The following is a 22,190-nucleotide window of genomic DNA, read 5'->3' as shown; positions in this document are numbered from 1 at the left end:
ATCTCTTGCCTCTCCTTCGAATCGGCCAGCAGCCAACTTCATTCTTGCCAACTCCGTTCCGATGGGTTCGGGTAGGGAGCACATTTTTTTCCCCCGATGAGCAACGGAAATAATCCTATTACTGGGAAATTATTGACATAACTGTCATAATATGGCCATTCCATTTCATTGTAATGATGGGAAAAAACCGTTCATTTCCTTGCTTCCATCCGACCTTTTCTCCGGAAGAAAATCCACCAGCGCTAGTCCGTACCGAAGCCGTCGAATGGGGAAGAATGCGGTCGTTTCTCAGCATCCCTCCCAGTAGCATAAGAATGTGACTGGCGTATATTCGCCCCTTTCCGGATCCATTTTTTTGAATGCTTATCCAGCTTCCCTGCGCCACATACCCTGGTAGTGAAAGGTAGCTGGGGGTAAAATTTCAAATTTCCCCTGAACGCGCATCAGTGCATGCTCTAAGGAGGTGATATTATTATGGTGAGAAAAGTGCCACAAAGGGAAGAAGCCCTTCATCAGCATTATCATCGACGATCCTCTCGACTTTTTTATTCGCATCCATTATTCAATTTTTTTTTCTTCATCATCACGCTCTCCTACCTTGATATAGAAGAAGTATTAATATATATCAATACCTTATTTTTATAACTTGCCATACGGCAGTCCCATTCATTCGAATATTTTTCCCTATCTTCGTTCGGTCATCATTTAAGTCTATTGCTTACGAAACAAAGTTTTTCTTTTTTCTTTTTTTTTTGCCCTTCGTCTCTAAGTACCCAGTAGCTGATACGATTGAGGAAAAATATCGCTATAAAAAGGTATCATGAAAAATGGCAAGTATTTTAGTGCATATTCTTTAACCAGCACGGTTAGTCAGCAAAAAATGGAGTTGAGATAGCAAGGGGGGGTTGGGGGAGTGGGGTCAAACAGGTCAGGATTCTCCGGTGTCGTCGCTCGGTTTCCGCCTGTTCTGGCTCGGTGTGTCATCAGGCATTGCATCTTTTCGGTCGTCCTTGCTGCGCTTTTTGAACCACCTCCGAACTGAACCCGTTGGCGCTAGATTGTGTGACTGAAAACGGTCTTCGAAGCGATGCTGATGCTGATGCTGCTGCTGTTGTTGCTGTCCTTCACGACTGACGGCATTGTCCCAGGACGAATAGTAGCGCAATAGATTGTCTGCAAATGGGAACAAATGGATTGGTTATACACTTAGTAGGCTGCACATGGTTGATTGAGATTAAATAGGCTTGACAATCAAGAGGTTTTTCCTCCTTTGGTGTGCGTTCGTCGTTCGTTCGGCAGAGGTAATTTATTTACATTATTTTTGATTTAGATTTGAGAATTTTTTTATCACATACGAAGTGATGAGATCGTTCAAATTTCACCAGCAGAGCAATTCCAGAAATGGATTGCACTTCACATACTCCGATCTTGACTGAATTTTGTACATGTTTCCCATCACATGACAAACCGTTTATTTTGCACGGATGTAGAGACCAATTCCCCGAGTAAAGTCTAACATCAAAATTATAACAAATTGATATTTGATTATGATAGCAACATCAGATTGAAATCCTAATATGATATCAACTCATCAAATTTTCAATAAATATCACATTGTGTCATCATTTTGCTGTTTAAAGGCAAAAGTTTTGTGACACTCAAAAAATGAAAATAATAATATCAACAACTTAGTGAATACATTGAAATTGAGCAAATTTCAAATGGCAGCACAAAAATACAAAGTTAAGTTTCAATGGAAGAATTATTTCTTCAATTCTTTGTTGCCTTTTACAAAAATGCTTTGACATCCTGCCGAGATCCTGCAGTTGACCGCAACCATAACCGCGAAGAAACGATTCCTTTTTTCAACATTTTTTCAACTTTTACGCAAACAATGCTCTTTCTTTTTAACCATGAGAATATTGGTGTCAAACGACACGTCTGGGAGGCATTAGATAAATTGGCGATCATCGGTACCACGTTTGTCTGAAGCAGGTCAATCTGAATAGTGGCTTTGGTATTCCCATCTCGCTGATCGTCTGCCGTAGAAGTAGTTTATTTCTGAATTTGATGTGAGAAATATATTTGACGTCATCTATTTCGTTCTAGATACGTTAAGTATCCGATCCTGTAACAATTTTTGCGTTCAGTTTTGAAAAAATGTTTCGATATTTGTAATCATACGACGTCGCGAAGTTCATTCCAAAGTTTTTAGACCATTATTCTCAGTGCATCAAGAAATCGGGGACCTGGATGGCGAAAATAATCTACTCGTCAAATCCGTTCTGAAAATGTCCATAACTTTATATCCAGCAGTATGGGAAAATTCATTGTTTACGAAGTTCGAACATCGAACATTGAATGTCTCAGATTTCAGAACCTAGAGCTAATTCTTAATAATACTGGCTTAGAGGAGCCACCAAGAAAATATATGTTTAATTTGTATATTTCTAAGTAGTCCACAAACTGTGTCGAAAAACCTCTTCAAAACAATTCTTATTCCTAGTTATGCTTAGAATTTCATATTCTTACTAAAGCTAGATGCTATGAGAAGTATTTTATCAATCATCTAATAGATCTTGAAACTTTAATACACTTTTCTAAAGAACCCGACTAACTAAACCTTCATAATTTTGAGTCACATGACTAATTCTGCATCAAATGATCGGAAATTATAAGTCTACACAAGAACTGAAGAGATTCTGGTTCTATCTGTGGTCAGAAGCGAGATCATCGTTCATTGTCCCAATTAGCCGAAAAAACAAATGATCTGGGATACCTTATTGCCGAATTCCTAATTTACGTTCCCTGTGTTGTAAAAGACTTCACTGTAAAAGAGCCTTTAAATTCATATTTCAAAGTGATTACATGTGCGAGTTATATGCGATCAAGTAGATAACTCAATTTGATGTTATAATGTTTGAATGCTACAGCTTTGGATATGAGAAGGACTTAGAGAACATTTTTATACTGTACTCAAATAGCCACACTGCTATTCACGGTGGATGAGGGTTGGAAGCGACGCAACGAGTGTGCACTGACAGAAACTACCTGTATACAACTTTGTGAAACAACACTGCTTGTCATATAACCGACCATTTTCCATCTCCTGATAGCTAGCGGTTACAGTCCATAGCAATCGCCTAAATTTCACATTCCAAAACACCTAAGTTCGAAGCCGGGGATTCTCTCCGCGGTAGTGTGGAGATTGCATAAAATCTTTTTTCTTGCTTCCGACTAATATGGAGATTGCATAAAATCTTTTTTCTTGCTTGCGAGTAATATCGCCTAAATGTATACTATCCCGGACCTTTTTTGGCAGCTCTATTTTTAGATTATGCTCGTGACGTGTCATTTCGAAAAAATCTACATCATATTAAGATTTCAATGTGCTTTCATTGAGAGCAAAACTAGTTTCCAGTTTGATGTCACACAGCATTTTTTTTGCTTTCAATTTTGATCTTTTAACCGTTAAAACGACCAAAACGATAGCAAATTAATTAATCGATATATACGAACAGCACAACATCAAATTGAGTTTTCTTTTTAATCTCACACTCTACTCGGGTAGACTCAAAACTAGCTTTCACGATGAAATGTAGCGGAAAGCGAGCGTCGCGTTTTCTGATCAATCATTCAAAAACTAGACAGAATTTCGAAAAACAAACCAAACACTCAAGTTTTCGCAATTGAATTTATCAAAACTAAGTATTCATAGAATTTTGAAAAATCGCTTTGCCGAGCCGTACTTGGTTTTTGAAATGTATAAACTGTTACTCTTTCATAGACTTTTCATCAGCGCTGATACAAGACAGAAGCGCGCAAGCAATGGTGGTGGTGTGAGAAATGCACAGTGGGTTCGGTTGCGTTTTATCGTGAGCAAAAGTTTCATGTAAAAAAATGACACGAATTTATGCATTGAATTTACTGTCACTTTTCCTTGCTTTTTCGAATTCGGATTCATGATTAGATACTGAAAACCGATGTTTGGGTTCGTTTCAATATACAAGAAGGCAATTTCCTGTTGGACGTATTGGATAAGTAGATTAAAGTAAAACGAAGCTTGGGGTCGTTCTAAAATCCAAGATGGTAGTTTCCGTTCGAATTTGCTGTAAACAACCCGGAACATGACATTTGTGGTTTCTAAATCTACGATGGTGACTATCGCTCTCTACCGATATTAAAGACTGTCCCAGCAAGTATGGACGCACTTTGATTTCGCTGTAAATAATTCACAAGTGTTAGATATTCAAATTTTATTCGATATACTGATAATATTAGACTACAACAACAGAATATTATTCTCAACATTTGCTACCACGCATTGCATTGTAGACTAGCTGGCGCACCTTCTTGCGAACGTTCCTCATTAAATTCCGTACAGACTTCTTGGCGACAAGTTTTGACCCTTTTTTCCTTTTTTCTTTTTCGAACTGTTCAATGGTTTCGGCTGCCGAGACATGTTTCCTAAGATATGACTTTGTTAATGCTCAAAAATTACTCAATTGGTCGAAGTTGTGGGCAATTTGGTGGATTCATGTCTTTTGGGACGAAAGTGACATTTTTGGTAGTATACTATTCTACCGTTGATTTCGAGTAGTGACAATTTTTCGACGTTGTTCTGCTAAAAGTCCCCGCATTTTGAAACAAACTAATGAAAACGAATAAACAACTGCACAAGTGGTTAGAGAAGAGTGTAAACAACAGGACGCAACCTTAAAAAATGACAGATTCTGAACCATTGCGAAATGGCAGCTGTTTTTGGTTGCGTCCATACTTTCTGGGACAGTCTTTACTGAGTTTAACGCAAGTTTTCAATTATTGAACCCAGTGAAATTTGTCGGCCGGGATCGGCCCGATTGTCCAACCGATTAATCACGCTCCTCTTTCATTATATTATGAAAAAAAGACTACTTTAAAAATCGGTATGAAATCAGTATTTTTTTGCCAAATCCATATAAAATTCAGTAAATTTTAACATACCAATGTACTTGAAAATCAGTAGAATACTGAAAAATCCGTATATCTGGTAACCCTGGAAGCGAGTGCCATATAACATTCAACTCAGTTCATCAAAATCACAAAATGTTTGTCTGTGTATGTGCGTGAATTTTCTCGGAGATGGCTGAACCGAATTTCACAAACTCAGATTCAAATGAAAGGTCGTATGATTCCATAGACTGCTATTGAATTTTAACCCGATCCGACTTCCGGCTTCAGAATTACAGAGTGATTTGCACAAAAAAAAATGGAAAAAATAGTCACTCGCTTTTTTCAGAGATGACTTAACCGATTTTTACAAACTTAAACTGAATCGAAAGGTCTTACAATCTCCTAGCCTGCTACTAGATTCCATTTTTATCCGACTTGAGGTTCGGAATTTCGAGATAATATGTGCAAATACATAAAAAAAATACATAAAAAAAATTTCATCCAAATCTGACCTCCGCTACCGACATTATAGGGCGATGAGTGTCAAAACTTTCAAATCGTCATACTAAATGACGATGCCAAACCGGTACGCATCGGCACGTTCTGGTAGAAAACACCACCGCCTTTGCGAACGAGCCACACAGCCAATAATACGATCCAGTTTGCGGTAGAACATTATTTCGATTGGTTACTCAAGCACGCGTCTGCCACAGGATCTGAAGCAAAAAAAGCAAAGATTCTGTCTCTTGAGTAATGTGTATCTATCTGGTATAATGCATGATTTTATTCATTATTCTACAAGAGCTTGATGCCGTGATTATAGAAGGATTTGCCTTTTACCTCAGAATAGGCTTCACATTCAGCATTCGAATCTTCATTTGAGTTGAATTTCTTATCGGTAAGCTTTTTTAAGATAAGCGCACAGCCTATAGTTACTATGGGTCAGATTAGGTCAATACAGTGGATGAGGAACTAATACAAAGTGTAATTCGTTCAATTTTACCATCATTCAATGGACCTTTGAATCAGTGTATTGTCTTAGTAAAACAGTGTTTTTTTCTTCAACATATGAGGTCCATGATTTTTGCATTCAAATGATCTAAAATCTTTATGTAGTATTCTGGGAGGCGTAACTTTTAAAATTTTATTTATTCGAATAATTTTCTAATATGTATAGAAATAAATTGACTTTGTTTAAGTGAACATATATGGGATGTAATTGTAATTGTGTAATTGATGTTCTACTACTAAATTTTGGAACGGTGCGAGAAGAGCAAGTGTTAAACCAGTCCGAGACATCGATTGAAGTCGAAAAATTTGGTAAGAAAGCTATGGTCTGGCAAGCAGTTTGTAGTTGCGGTAAGATTTCGAAACCCTTCATCACCGCTGCTTCAATGAACAGCGAAATATACATCAAGGAATGTTCACAAAAACGACTTCTACCCACGAACCGAAGCCACAAGGATCCTGTTGTCTTCTGGCCAGATCTTGCTTCTTGCCACTACTCGAAATCAACGGTAGAATGATATACTACCAAAAATGTCACTTTCGTCCCAAAAGACATGAATCCACCAAATTGCCCACAACTTCGACCAATTGAGGAATTTTGGGCATTAACGAAGGCGCATCTTAGGAAACATGTCTCGGCAGCCGAAAGAAGGTGCGCCAGGTAGTCTACAATGGCTAAGTAATGCAAATGTTGAGAATAATATTCTGTTGTTGTAGTCTAATATTATCAGTATATCGAATACAATTTGAATATCTAACACTTGTGAATTATTTACAGCGAAATCAAAGTGCGTCCATACTTTCTGGGACAGTCTTCACTCATTCATACCAAACATTTTAGAAAACTTAAATTTTGAATTATTTGTAGCTATCCCATACTGCTGAAAATTTTATCATAAATTGATCACCATATTGCCGATGGCATGGATAAAAATTTTTGTTGCTGCGTTAAATCCAGCAAGAGATATTCACAATTTCGTTCTGCCCATTCTTGTACAGAGTGAAAGCAACCATGTCTCAGGAACAACTTGATAATTTTTTCATAAATTTTACACTGTGACAATCTCTAATGAAGAATAATAACTACATAAAATTTGAAGACTAGGCAACCCATTTTGTCCAATTTACACTTAAAACGAAGGAATGAAAAAACCCCGCCTACAGGAGAAGCTTTTCTTGAGGAAAAATGTTGTCATTTACTCTGACCCGATTTAAAAAAAAATACTATTGAACAAAACTAGCTGCCTTGCTTACTTTTGCATGAACCTCTATGTAGAATACTTACTGTAACGTTTATGCTGCTGCTGAATGATCATTGGGTCCGGATTGGGGGCCTCCTCCAGTTCTTGCAAGTGGCGCTGGAGAACTTGCTGCTGATGTCGAAGACGTGCCAGTTTCTGCTTAATGCGAATGTTCTTCACTACGCAACCCTGCGGTATGTACAGCTAAAATTGTTAAGAAATAAAAAAATACATTGAAAACAATTAAAACCTCTAACATAAACTAAAAAAAAACTGCGAGTTACGCATGCGTTTACCACATCATGCAATGTGCAGTGTGCATTGGCAAGCAGGTGAAATCTAGCAATCTGTGCTCACGGTAGAAAAGATGTCACAAAAACTGAAGAAAAAAATCTAATAAGCAAACAAGTCGAAGCTTCGGTAGCTCACGTCATTCATCATTTCTAGCGACATCCTTTTAATTTACGGCAATTTTCACACACAAAGTGCAAACCAAATCTGGTATTACCTACCCCGGCTACTGTGATATGACATTCAATCACGAGGACATGAGTCAGGTTCATGCCCCGACCTGGACTGAAATGGGATCAAAGCAGGCAGCGCTAGCCGAAGTGTAACGAACGAAAATTGATGCCAATCAAGAGTGTGGCGAGAATGGTGTGTGGAATGAGGGAAAAACCGACCGAAGGAAGGGTTGTTTTTCGCAACGACACAGGAGTCCTAATAAATGAACTTTCTCTAGATTCCGCATCCCGGTTGGCGGTCTCGGGAGTATTATATGGCAATTGAGACAAGCAGAATCACACCTGAGATGATAGCTGATGTCGGAAGTCATGTAAAAAACAGTATGGGGCCATCGCGTTGAGGAGTGCAAATGTTGGACATATTTCATGCGGGTCTCATGAAGAAGTAGACTGAGCTCGTGAAACTATCGTGTGTTCCAATTTCATAGTTTCTACTTTATCGAATGGCTCAGAATACTTATAACCGGGCAAACAATGTTAATAAGCTAAATTACAGAAATTAATTCATTTCCCCGTGAACCGCAGAAAAACAATTTCCGGGTGACTGCGGTCGTGCACAGAGGTGTCAGAACACTACTCTGGCCCCCGGTAGATGTGGAACCCTGTCAATGAACGAACCCAGGCAGCCCCGAACAGTAACGGCAGCATGCGGTTTCTACTGCTGTTTTTGATGTTATTATTAACGCTCCAATCGCAGGGTGGTCAACCACAGGAGGCGCTTTTCCACCTGTACACACAAACCCACGCATCACATCACATACGGAGCCGTACAGCAAAGCAGGCTGTGATTATTTTCCCGCGATCGTGTTTCTGTCTTGAATCGCAGGCAGGAGGGACGAGTTATAATTGCCACCCACACCCACATGTAGTATTAGTAGTAGTAGTAGTAGTAGTCCGCATTGGAACAGATCGGCTCGACTCGACTCGGGAGTCGACTGCACAAAGTGTTCTAGCGCTGGTTCTGTAAACGGAAACCAACCACTAGAACACCCGGGCAACGACGGTGAAGTGTTGGTTAGGACCTACCTATACGGATACCGAACTCATGCGATACAAATCCATTGGGTTTGATATTATGATTTATTAGACCGCAAATTGTGCCAACTTCGACTGTTTATTTATTTTACCTTTCGTGGGAAACGGTCCGTAATATTTTGACTTGCCGGCTGGGCGTAACATTTCAGTGAGTAAATTCAATGGTTTCTTCTGACCCTTTCGCCAAACCGTCGTTCAAGCCGCCCCCCTAGCTAATAAACTCAATGTTCCGCATTCTGCCTGTGTGCTGGTTGCCCATCCCATTCGTCACCGACCGTTTTTGCGCACCTGAGTTTCATATTTATCGGGCAGACCCGTACTATTGGTGATCTTTTTCCCCCCTGCTGGAAAGAATCGTGCCGCGATTAACAAATAGATTAAAATTAAATATCAATTTTTCAGACACGTTCCATTAGCTACATATTCACTTGTTATCAATCTGCATTGACTTCGGTGTCGTTGTGGTTACAAAATTTTCCACAGCACCGGCAACAAATGACTTGGGGTCAGTCGCCGAATGGGAGTGGCGTCTAACTTTTCTACTTTCTTCAGCAGAAAGTTTGCCGTCCCTGGGAGAGTTGGAGCTTGCTTGCTTGCTTCAACCGCGAGAACGACGGGACTTTTAATGGACATTCGTGTAAGCCTCCGGCACTTAATTAAAATGTTGTGGAAAACGGGGCGTTCGAAAGGAAAAGAATGAACGGAACGGGGAGATATTTCTTAAAGCTCGCTGGAAAAAAGTAAGATCACTTGCACTCAGCTCAGCGATTGCTTTGTATGCTAATAAAGATCGGTTGCAAAGTAAGTTGCAGCAGATGGTCACAAGTTGGTTGGTGACAGCGATGCTACTAGACTAGATATCAGTAGGAACGGAGCTGTAACTCATTAGCAAGACTTTTGATAAGAATTTTAAATGAATTCGACTAATTTTAAATATTATGCGTGGAATCTATAATTTGCTCTTAACAAAATCTAGATAGCGGAGACCGGGGTAAACACGCCCACCCGGTGTTTTTTTTTAAGTATTCATTCAAATTTCGCACTTATTTATAGGCGAACTGCGCTTTAATTCGTTATTGGCGTTGTGGTTCGAAAATAATTAATAAAAGTTTTGATGCTTTAACGCTTTGGAATCTCAATCCTCGATTCTCATTACTTATACTCGAAGGTATATTTTTCCAGCTATTAGATGTAAGAAAAAATAGAAACTTAAAGAATGTTGTCGTATATTTTTTGCCTTTCTCATATAAAAAGGTTATGCAATCACTGTGAAAACCGACTTTTGAACCGAGGTCCGGAGGGCCGAGTGTCATATACCATTCGACTCAGTTCGTCGAGTACGCAAAATGTCGGTGTGTGTGTGTATGTGTGTGTGTGTGTGTGTGTGTGTGTGTGTGTGTGTGTGTGTGTGTGTGTGTGTGTGTGTGTGTGTGTGTGTGTGTGTGTGTGTGTGTGTGTGTGTGTGTGTTTGTGTGTGTGTGTGTGTGCGTATGTGTATATGTAACGTTTTTTTGCACTAACTTTTCTCGGAGATGGCTGAACCGATTTTCACAAACTTTGATTCAAATGAAAGGTCTTATGGTCCCATATGTAATTCCTGAATTTCATGCGGATCCGACTTCCGGATCCGAAAATATAGGGTAAAGTGGGTTAAAAATTGTATACCATCAATGAAAATGGGGAAAAACCTTAAAAAAAATTCTAAATCGACCTTAAATCTTTTCCAATTGATAGTTTTTATCAGTAGCCGGTCAAAAAAACCGATTTCGGTTATTCTTTTAAGAATCAAAGAAAATTATTTTGAAGAATACCACAGTATTATATGTCCAAATAAATAAAAATATGTAAATATGTCCAGTTTGTTTCGCTCACCTAACGCATTTATCTAGGTTTCACAGCACAGAATTTTTTTCCATAAATAGGTTTGTTTCATAGGCATTATACATACATTTTTTTTTCGCCGTGGCATCCACAATACATAGTACTTTAAACTTAATACATTTCGAATATCATATTAATATTTTGGTATTCATTAGTTAATCTAAACAATGTTTTTATCAAGCGATTTGCTATTATAAATTTCATTAAATGAAATACATTTATTTTGTACATGGTCTTATAACTATTTCAGGATTGTTTGTATCAGTTCATAACTTTTATTCAATATCATATAGTTGGCTATTGGTTGAACTCATGGAAGAGAAAACAGTCTAACATAAAATAAAATTTAAACTGGAACTCCAATGGACTTAATGAAATGATAAAGAAGTTTCATGTAAGGAAGGTCACGACAAGCAAGAATGTCGCGAACTGGGACATTGGAGAGTCTACCTTGGGTATGCAAGGAATTTATTATTTGAGATCTGACATCACGATACTCCACGCATGTCCACCCGACATGATCAATATCGCGATAACCTTTGCCACACGCACAATAATTACTTTCGGAAAGTCCAATTCGAAGGAGATGTGCATCTAACGTGTAGTGATTGGACATGAGTCTGGACATCACACGAATGAAGTCCCTAGTCCCTTGAACCACGCCTTTGTCGATATTTTAGGAATAATTGAGTGCCCAGATCATCTCTATCCCAAGAAACTGGCAAGCGTTCTTTGGCAGGACGCGCTATAGAATTCGTTGAAAGCAATCGGTCTCTCATAAATTTCACCCTCAATAGCATCACGTTTGGCTAAAATATCGGCTCTTTCATTGCCTGGAATGGAGCAATGAGCCGGAACCCAAACTATTGTGATTTCATAATTATTACTCAATATGTCGTTCAGGCACTGTTTTATTTTGCCCAAGAGAAAAGGTTCATTTTTGCCAGCAGCGTTTGAGCGAATGGCTTCAATTGCACTCATACTATCTGTGAAGAGAAAATGATGGTTTGGAGATAATGTGACGATTACACTCAAGCTGTAATGAACTGCTGCTAGCTCTGCTATATAAACAGATGTAGGTTCTTGAAGCCGAAACATTATTGTTGAATATACCAAACCCAGCAGCCTCTTCAATTCGTGATCCGTCCGTATAAAACATTTTCTCAGAGTCAATATGCCAGAACTTACTTGAAAATATTTTTGGGATTTCCGTCGAACGTAGATGATCCGGGATTCCACGCACTTCGCGCTGCATGGATGTATCGAAAAATAAAGTTGAGTCAGGGGCACTCAGGATGCTGACACGGATAGGAATATATCTTGAAGGGTCGATTTCATGTGACATATGGTTAAAATATACTGTCATGAATCTTGTTTAAGATTGAAGCTCAACTAGCCTTTCGAAGTTATTAATAAACAGGGAACTCTGTACCTTACATTTTATAAGCAGTCGCGATGAAGGCTCCCAAAATCGAGTGTGCAGGGGGTTACTAGACAGCTGTCAATGTCATTCACGTAAAAATTATAGAGGAGCGGACTGAGGCATGAGCCTTGCGGGAGACTCATGTGCTAATTAATTCTATTTGTAATGGGTCTATATGAGTTGTGATTGGAAGCTGGTTTCCCCGAATTTTGAATGGCGATAACTTCAATTTACCTCCAGTCAGGTGGCGCAATATTTTGCTCAAGAAACTTGTTAAACAATTCCAACAAACGTTTAATTTAATTCTGTCCAACCCAGGAGCGTTATTATTACAAGACATGAGTGCTATGGAAAATTCCATTATTGAAAAGGGGCTATCAATGGAACCATTATTTGAAGAAGACTCCCTAATAATGCTATGCGTAGGAACAGAATCTGGACAAACTTTCCTCGCAAAGTCAAATATCCATCGGTTCGAGTATTCCTCACTCTCATTTCCTACGTTACGATTCCTCATTCGTCTGGCCGTATTCCAAAAAGTGCTCATTGAGGTTTCTCTTGACATTGAATATTGAAATATTGAAGATGATAATTTCACATCAAAATACAGGGTGGTCCAAATGTACGAAAAAATGCACGCATAATTGATAAAATTTTGAAGATGACTGAACCGATTTCAATTTGAAAGCCTCTCTTGAGCAGTGTCAATAATTTTCGACCGCCATCAATGAGCAACGAAATGAGTTGATATTCATTCATACGCTGCTCAAGCATATCAGCCATCGAAAATGCTATGTCTACTTTGGTTTGAAAGAGTCAAAGAATGATGTCAGACCCACACATCCAAATATTCACATTTGGTCAAATTCATAGCTTCTCCACTTGGTTCAAAAGTGTTTAAAGGGCTTGTTAATTGGCTGTTATACAAACTTGGCTTTATCGGTTTCCGGTTATCGGTTCCAGAAGTAGCGACAATTCAATAGACAATTTTCAAGGGTTTTGGAAAATGAGATATTTCATGTATTTTTCAATGAATTCAGCGAGTATTTTGAGAAATAATGATTACGGAAGATAGTCATGCTTGAAACTCTTCCGCGTTATTCTCTATAGTTGAGATATAGCAACATTTCCTTAGGGGTCGCGTTTTACCCCATCTACCCCCACAAAAAATTTTACTGGATGACCGGAAATATTCTGCAGATAAAAAAAATATCCTGCCGCTGGATCCCACACATACCAACTTAAAACTAAAAAAATGAACGCAAGCGCATTTCGAATACATGTTTGGCCGGGTCCTTTGTTATACACCACACACCAAAAAAAATTAAATTAAAGCTCATGACAACCACGGGGAAATATTCACCCTCATAAAGCTTCTTCTTCTTATTTAAAGAAAGCTTTAGACTTTGCGTTGACGAAATATTTGCCAGGTGGAAGATTTTGCACTATTATTCATTAAATTGAAAACTTATGGATAATTTTTGTAAGCGACTACTTGCGCATTAGAACTAATTTTAGAAACCCGAATGATTGGCAAAGAAATTCACTGATTACAAAATTAAAATCGTCTTCCTCACCCTAGAAAATTACTATGGAATGAACATCAAAAATTACTTATAACAGAGACATAATTGGTTTTTTATAATTTTTCCAGATATGATTGAACCATCGTTACCAAAATTTTATAGAAATCTGTTTTCATCGCGGACATGCAGTTTCATTAAAATTTCAGCGGTAACTTTTGAGGAAAGCAAAATATGTATTGTGCCTCAGGGGATGCGTTTTACCGCATCTTCCACTATTATTATTGTCGTTTTTTGTCACGATTTTAATCTCCATTAGATGTAGTTTTGACACTGTCAGTGGCAGTGATATTTTGACCATCGTCAAATTCCTAAAACCAAAATCTTACTGTTTAATCTCCAGAACCAACAGCCCTATAACATTTATCAAACTTGTTTGTTTCCATTTGGATTTTGGAAGGGGCCCCCAATCCTGGTACGTATCTGGTTTTGACGAACTTCGTTCAAACTCCTATGATGGAACGAAGTATGAGAGCCGCATAAATGCAAGCATACATTTGACTATTTCCAACCGCCCTTGCTGTGTTTTCGGTTATCTACAGCGAAATTTTGCTGGCAGAAGAGATTTATCCCAATTTTCAAAATGTTTTTCTCTTTACAAAATTTATTTTTTCTCAATAAATTCAGCAGTACAAAATTTCTTGAGCTAACTTTTCTCGGAGATGGCTGAACCGATTTTCACAAACTTAGATTCAAATGAAAGGTCTTGTGATCCCATACGCAATTCCTGAATTTCATCCGGATCCGACGGGTAAAAATTTTATACCATCATGGACGCACTTTGATTTCGCTGTAAATAATTCACAAGTGTTAGATATTAAAATTTTATTCGATATACTGATAATATTAGACTACAACAACAAAAAATATTATTCTCACCATTTGCTACTTAGCCATTGTAGACTAGCTGGCGCACCTTCTCGTGAACGTTCCTCATTAAATTCCGTACAGACTTCTTGGCGACAAGTTTTGACACTTTTTTCCATTTTTTTTCGAACTGTTGAATGGTTTCGGCGGCCGAGACATGTTTGATAAGATGCGCCTTCGTTAATGCCCAAAATTCCTCAATTAGTCGAAGTTGTGGCAATTTGGTGGATTCATGTCTTTTGAGACGAAAGTGACATTTTTGGTAGTATACCATTCTACCGTTTAATTCAAGTAGTGGCAAGAAGCAAGATCTGGTCAGAAGACAACAGGATCCTTGTGGCTTCGAATCATGGGTAGAAGTCGTTTTTGTAAACATTCCTTAATGTATATTTCGCTGTTCATTGCGGCAGTGGTGATGAAGGATTTCGAAATCTTGCCGCAGCTACAAATTGCTTGCCAGACCATTGCTTTCTTATCAAATTTTTCGACTTCAATCGATGTCTCGGACTGGTTTAACACTTGCCCTTCTCGTACTGTATAATACTGTGATCCCGGTAAGGACTTGTAATCGAGTTTCACGTAGGTTTCGTCGTCCATGATTATGCAGTTCAAATTTCTAGAAAGAATCGTATTGTACAGCTTTCGAACCCTAGGCCTTATCGACGTTTTGGTTGTTTCTGCTTCTTATAGGTTCGAAGAGACAAACGTTCTTTAGCACGAAGAACATTTGACTTCGAAGTGCCCGCTTTTTTGGCCACATCCCGAACTCAAACCTATTTCTTTTGCTCGAACGCCTTCGGTATACGTTTATCCAACTGAGGGTTAGCAGGACCTTTTTTTTCGACCCGTTTTCAGTTTATTCTCAAAGTTGTTATCCTCACCGAACTTCCTGATTGCATTTCGCTTCCATTTTTTGCTATCTTTCTCAGTGAAAGTCCGCGTTCTGTGCACCATTTGTGCACAATTTTTCGACGTTGCTCTGCTGAAAGTCCACGCATTTCGGAACAAACTAATGAAAACGAATAAACAACTGCACAAGTGGTTAGAGAAGAGTGTAAACAACAGGACGCAGCCATAAAAATTGATAGATTCTGAACCATTGCGAAATGGCAGCGGTTTTTGAGAAATTTGAACAAAGAGGTGGATATCTAGATTGCTCTTTGTTCTTGAAATATTTTGTTCGATGTTGTCGACCCGATTTCATGAAGGCATGCTAAACGTGACCTAAAAAAGGCCAATGACAAAATACTCAATATCCAGTCTCTTTTGAGAAAAACTCTAACTTCATTGAAAAACAATTATCGATACTACCTAAAGATCATAGATACTTTCTGCACAACTTAGATATGATTTTAAGGGTTTTCCCGTGAAGAGGAGGTGGGTTTGTATGCAGTAAATGCCTCTAAAAAGGGGGGGGGGGGGGGGGGTGGAATGTTTGTAGCCGCATAACTCCGAAACTATTGAACGGATTGCTATCAAACGTAGTACTCATTGCTCTTCAGAAATAGTCATAAGGGTATTTTAATAGAGGAGGGAGCATTTCAAGTGTCCTGAACAGGGGAGTGATAAAATTTAGTTAATTTGTTGAGAATCAATACTTATTGAAGATCATACATACTTTTTGCGAAATGGCAATCTTCAAGGATAAATGGATTTGATAATTACATTATCAAACAAGCGAGGATAGAACAGAAATACCTGACATTAGAAGGACACAAGAAGCCCACAGTAAACGTTTTTAAAGTTATCAAAATCTTCCGACATATGATCATCTTCCAACGTGTTACCAATTACAGAAAGTTGGATGGAATTGCTTCTACGAAAACTCGCAAAACGAAATTATAACCAAAGTACGACTGCCGACTGCCAAAAAGTGCTCGGTAACTTATGGGAATCACCACAATTATCTGCTGCTTCCATTAAGACATCAGTTGAACTCCACTTGTAGATCCTCCGGCCAAAGAAATATGGAAAACAATGCGAACAATCAGCCGGATTACTTCCTACCGAGAATCAATGCTGACTAGTATGCTGAAAGACGTGCTGCAAAAGTTTTCCGTATCGTCTGCTATCTCATCCTTTTCCCGTCTCAGGAAGCTTGCTTTTCCCGAATCGGTTGCAACTCATTATCGGCCGAAATGGGTGTTGGTTGTGTTGGCATTGCAGCAGTGGCGAAAATTGTTCCAAAGGGTTGAAAAGCAGTAAAGTTCATCTGGTGATGGTGATGGTGATGATGCAGAGCAGCAAAGTATCCTTGTTTGTGGGCTATTCGTGCAGTTTTCTTCGGCCGAGCAACAAGAGCCAAAATACTCACGCCAACAACGCCGGATGGGAATGTTTTCCTCCCGAACTTTTCAACTTTATCGCACTGGTGCAAAGAAGAGAAAAAGTTTTTTTTTCGCGACTTTTTGTGCACCGAGTGTTCGACGAGAGACATTTCCAGCTTCCAGGCAAAGTTCTAATGGCAGCTTTGCTGTTCGTTTGAGTTTTTCGGCGTTTCTTTTATCTCAAAGAAGTTTCGTATTTTATGGATTCTGCACGTGCAGCTGGAAAAGGACGGAGGGGGGGGGGGATGGGGGGAGCAATTTCGCTCGTACCCGTCATGATTTAATTTGCAGGCTGTCCAATAAAAACATCATTACTTTTACGCGGCTCGGTTACTTTTTACAATCCATTTGCCATCGCAATTGTATTATTGATATGTGCCGGGTTTTGTGTCCGCTGTTGCAATGCATTTCCCAATCCGTTGGTACCGTCATTAACAGTTCGACAGTGATTTTCCACTCATTCAAGCGGTCGGTTTGATTGGATACGTTATCCATCAACGGTTCATCATACGGAATGTTAGACTCATTGAACCATTGTTTGCATGTGCTTGTGATGTCAGTCAGCTAGAAAACCGAAACCGTTGTTCTGGCCGATCGACTAGGACTTTTAATTATTGGTCTTCGCATGTGCTCGTAATGTTTATCATAGGGTTGTTGGATGAGATTGAGGTGCAATTAGGGCTGTTTTTGGCATTAAAAATACCTTACTCTTCACTATACGGGGCCGGGGGTCAATTGAAAGTTTCAAAAATAGCCGCGTAACCTTTTTTCGTCATAATTTTGAACGTTAATAACTCAGTCATTTATTGATGAATTGATATAATTTAACAACCAATCGATTCGGAAACTTTTAACTTAAACATGTATGACGACGTCGTTTCAGTATTTCAATAGCATACTATTGAAAAAATGGTTAGAATTGACCTATGTTTTCATCCACCAATCCCAGCTGACCAAATTTACTTAATTTTTTTGTTCGGCATAGGAGGCTTTGCGTCATGCATAAAAACACCGCATCATTCTGCGTATTTCGAAGAGGAATCTATAAAAATATGCTGCTAATCATTTCTTGATTTCTGTTGATGCTTGATTGCGAATGAAACAAGTAGCTCGTCCTGTGAGGTGATGACCAGATTGTGTATGCGTTCGCTCGTTGGATTGTCGCTTTTGCTAACTCTTCACAGTACGAGGCTGGGTGTCAGTTTAAAAAAAATGCAAAAATAATCGCGTAAGCTTTTTCTATCATAATTTTGAACGCCTCAGAACTTAGCGCTGCACTGGACGATTTCTAGGATTTGGGAAGAGGAGATTCTATCGCAGGAATGGATGGATGGAGTGGTATGTCCCGTCTACAAAAAGGTTGATAAGCTAGACTGTTGCAATTACCGCGCAATCACATTGCTGAACGCCGCCCTCAAGGTACTCTCCCAAATCCTTTGCCGTCGTCTATCACCAATAGCTAAGGAATTCGTAGGGCCGTACCAAGCGGGATTTACTGGAGCCCGCGCCACTACGGATCACATATTCGCGATAAGACAAGTACTCCAGAAGTGTCGTGAATACAACTCGAAGAGCGAGGATCGACACGAGTGGCACGATCTTCCGAAAGTCCGTACAACTTTTTGGCTTCGCTGACGATATTGATATTGCGACACGTAACCTTGAGAAGATGACGGAAACCTACATCGGACTGAAAGCTGAAGCTAGCCGTATCGGACTGACCATAAATGCGTCGAAAATAAAATACATGAGAGTAAGAGGCTCTAGAGAATAAACACTACGCCTCCCACCACGAATATTGATAGACGGTGACGATACCGAGGTGGTTGACGAGTTCGTGTATTTGGGTTCACTGTCCGAGTAGAGTGTTATATCAAAAAGAAAACTCAATTTGACGTTGTGTTGTTCGTATATATCGATCACTTAATTTTCTATCGTTTTGGTCGTTTTACCGGTTAAAACATCAAAATCGAAAGCAAAAAAAATGCTGTGTGACATCAAACTGAAAACTAGTTTTGCTCTCAGTGAGAGCACATTGAAAACTTAATATGATGTAGATTTTCTCGAAATGATACGTCACGAGCATAAGCTAAAAATAAACTAGTCAAAAGAGGTCCGGCATAGTTTACATTTAGGCGCTATTACTCGCAAGTAAGAAAAAAGATTTTAGGCAATCTCCCTCCCACACTACCGCGGAGAGAATCCGGTTTCGAACTTAGGTAATTTGAATAGCGAACTTTTTGTGATTGCTATGGACTGTAAGTGCTAGCTATAAGTAGACGGAAAATGTTCGATTATATGATTATATGCAGTTCTGTTTCACAAAGATGTATACAGGTAGTTTCTGTCAAGGCACACTCGTTGCGTCGCTTCCATCCCGCATCCACCGTGAATAGCAGTGTGGCTATTTGAGCATAGTATAAAAATGATTTCTTTGTCCTTCTCATAACCAAAGCTGTAGCATTCAAACATTATAACATTAAATTGAGTTATCTACTTGATCTCACACAACTCACACATGTAATCACTTTGAAATGCGAATTTAGAGGCTCTGAAGACCGAACGTTTTACAGTGAAGTCTTCTACAACCCAGGGAATGTGAATTAGGAATCCGGCAGTAAGGTATTCCAGATCATTTGTTTTTTTCGATTAATCAGGACAATGAACGATTGTCTCGCTTCTGACCAGTGCCGTAGTTGTTCAATTTTCATTGGTTAGTCGCTGACTTTGTTGATGGGGCGCCCTGATTTCCGTGGTCCAGGGGCGCATTGCAATTGACTGAACTTAGATTTTTATAACGGGGTTTGTTGTTTCTTCATTTTCGTATTTTTGTATACAACAGTTATAACAATTTAACTCTTTTTTCAGTTTCCTAAATTTCTATAATTGTCAAACAAATCAACCATGGACATAATGCGTTATCATAATCTGAATGTACGTAATTGTTCCTAAGTATCCAGGTGTCGAGATTTTCACTTTCTGTATTTATTATTTTTTAAATGATAGTTCGGATTGTGTGATTTTACGCTAGACTTCAAAAGCTACTTCTTTAAAATAAAGTCTTGTTATATATCCAGGCTTTTGATTGCATTGAAAACATCTTGCTGCGAAAGTTGAGAAATTTCTATTAAAGATTTCCATATGAACGAAATATGTATCTTCGCAATGGCGACAAAAGCTTCTGCAAATAACTACTTATAATCGCTGGAAGTCCATGTTGATGGAGCTTGTCTGAAAGAACATCAATGGAAACTGAATCAAATGCTCCTTTAATGTCTAAAAATACAGAGGCCATTTGTTGTTTTTGAGCGAAGGCAATTTGAATGTCAGACGAAAATAATGCAGGGCAATCATTCGTCCCTTTATTTCTACGGAAACCAAACTGAGTATCTGATAAAAAACCGTTCGTCTCGACCCAAGTGTCGAGACGTCGAAGAATAATTTTCTGATGCAGAACAACATGGCAATGGGTCTATATTAGTTGTGCTTAGAAGCTGGTTTTCCCGGCTTTTGAATGGCGATAACTTTCATTTGCGTCCAGTCAGGTGGAACAATATTTTGCTTAAGAAACTTGTTGAATAATTCCTTCTTTTTGCAAAGTCGGGCAGATTCTTCAACAAGTTGAATTTAATTCTGTCCAACCCAGGAGCGTTATTGTTACAAGACATGAGTGCTATGGAAAATTCCATCATTGAAAAGGGGCTATCAATGGAACCATTATTTGAAGAATAATGCTATGCGTTGGAACAGAATCTGGACAAACTTTCTTCGCAAAGTCAAATATCCATCGGTTCGAGTATTCCTCTCTCATTTCCTACGTTACGATTCCTCATTCGTCTGGCCGTATTCCAAAGAGTGCTCATTGAGGTTTCTCTTGACAAACCTTCCACAAAATGTCTCCAATAGCTGCATTTCTTGACCCGAAGTATGTTCTTGTACTTGGTTTCTAAAACCAAGAATTTTTCAAAATTCTGAGAAGTTCCTCGTCCTCGTTTTAAAAACGTCCTGAAAGCATTTTGTTTCGCGTGTTTAGCATCTGAGCACTCTTTATCCCACCAAGGATTTGGAGGTCTTCTGTTAGACGATGGGCCAAGAAATCGTTTGGTTTGTGCTTGTTCAGCGGCCTCCAGTATCGAACAAACGAGGAAGTCATATTCTTCAAGTGGGGGGAGCTCTTCCATGGAATTTAAGATACTTGACATATTACTTTGGAATTTAATCCAGTCAATATTTTTTGTCAAATCATATGGAATATTAACTGAATTAGCAATACATTTGTTACTGCTAATTGAGATGATGATTGGTAAATGATCGCTACCGTGTAAATCAGGAAATACTTTCCAGGTGCAATCTAGTCGAATTGAAGTCGAGCAAAGAGATAAATCTAATGCACTTGGACGTGCAGGAGGTCTTGGAATCCGTGTCATGCTACCCATATTCAATACTGTCATGTTGAAATTGTCGCAAATATTATATATTAAAGATGATCTGCTATCATTGTAAATGGAACCCCACATCATTCCGTGCGAATTGAAATCTCCTAAAATCAAACGTGGAGCAGGAAGGGTTTCGACCATTTCATTAAGCTGTCGTTGCCCAACTTGAGCTCTTGGAGGAATACATACCGAAGCAATGCAAATGTCCTTTCCTTTAATGTTTATTTGACAAGCAACAACTTCTATACTAGAAGGTGAAGGAACTTTTAAACTATAAAACGAAGAGCTTTTCTTAATTCCCAAAAGCACTCCACCATACGGAGAGTCTCTATCGAGAAGTATAATGTTAAAATCATTAAAATTTATGGCTAGGTCTGATGTAAGCCATGTATCGCACAAAGCAAATACATCACATTTTTGACTATGCAACAAAACTTTAAATGAATCAAGTTTTGGCATGATGCTTCGACAATTCCACTGCAGAACAGTGATTGAATCATTTGCGGCGGATGATAAATTATCCATCAAATGATACAAAACCTGAGAGTGCTGGCCATTGAGCTGATAATTGTTTCAAAAAAGTTCTAGCTATTGGAAGGAATGCCGTTATGATGGTCTTTAGAGGTTCAGAAATATTGAATGCTGCCGAAAATCCATTCTACAATTTCCGAAAACTTCAGTAATCCTGATGGTGGCTGTGAAACGGAACCCACTGGATTATTGTCTTTTCTTGTGCTAGTTTCTGGATTGGTTTGTGAATTTGACAAACCAGGAGGCACAGTTTTTGGTTTTAAATTTCTCTTTTCTTGAAGGTGTAATTTTAGGTGTCTTTTTTTGGTATTTTGTGATTTGTTAATCTCCTCTTAACAGACCCTTGAAGAGAGACAAACGAGGTATCTTCTTTATTTCCGTCAGAGTCAGATTCCTCTGGCT

At 38.8% G+C, this 22,190-nt stretch overlaps 1 protein-coding gene across 1 annotated transcript in view; it reads right to left on the bottom strand.

Annotated features, from left to right (window-relative positions):
- Nucleotides 1-539: 539 nt before the first annotated feature.
- LOC131433648 (fibrillin-2-like) overlaps nucleotides 540-22,190 on the bottom strand; it is a 211,134-nt gene continuing 189,483 nt past the window's right edge. The window contains exons 11-12 of the mRNA XM_058600137.1: nucleotides 7,226-7,385; nucleotides 540-1,173 (exon numbers count right to left, since the gene is read on the bottom strand). Of these exons, the coding sequence (XP_058456120.1) occupies nucleotides 929-1,173; nucleotides 7,226-7,385 (405 nt within the window). The 3' untranslated portion in view covers nucleotides 540-928. The remainder of the gene's footprint in view (nucleotides 1,174-7,225; nucleotides 7,386-22,190) is intronic.

The sequence above is a fragment of the Malaya genurostris genome, chromosome 3, assembly GCF_030247185.1.
Source record: "Malaya genurostris strain Urasoe2022 chromosome 3, Malgen_1.1, whole genome shotgun sequence".
Taxonomy (NCBI): domain Eukaryota; kingdom Metazoa; phylum Arthropoda; class Insecta; order Diptera; family Culicidae; genus Malaya; species Malaya genurostris.
This window is presented reverse-complemented; position numbering and strand designations above follow the sequence as displayed.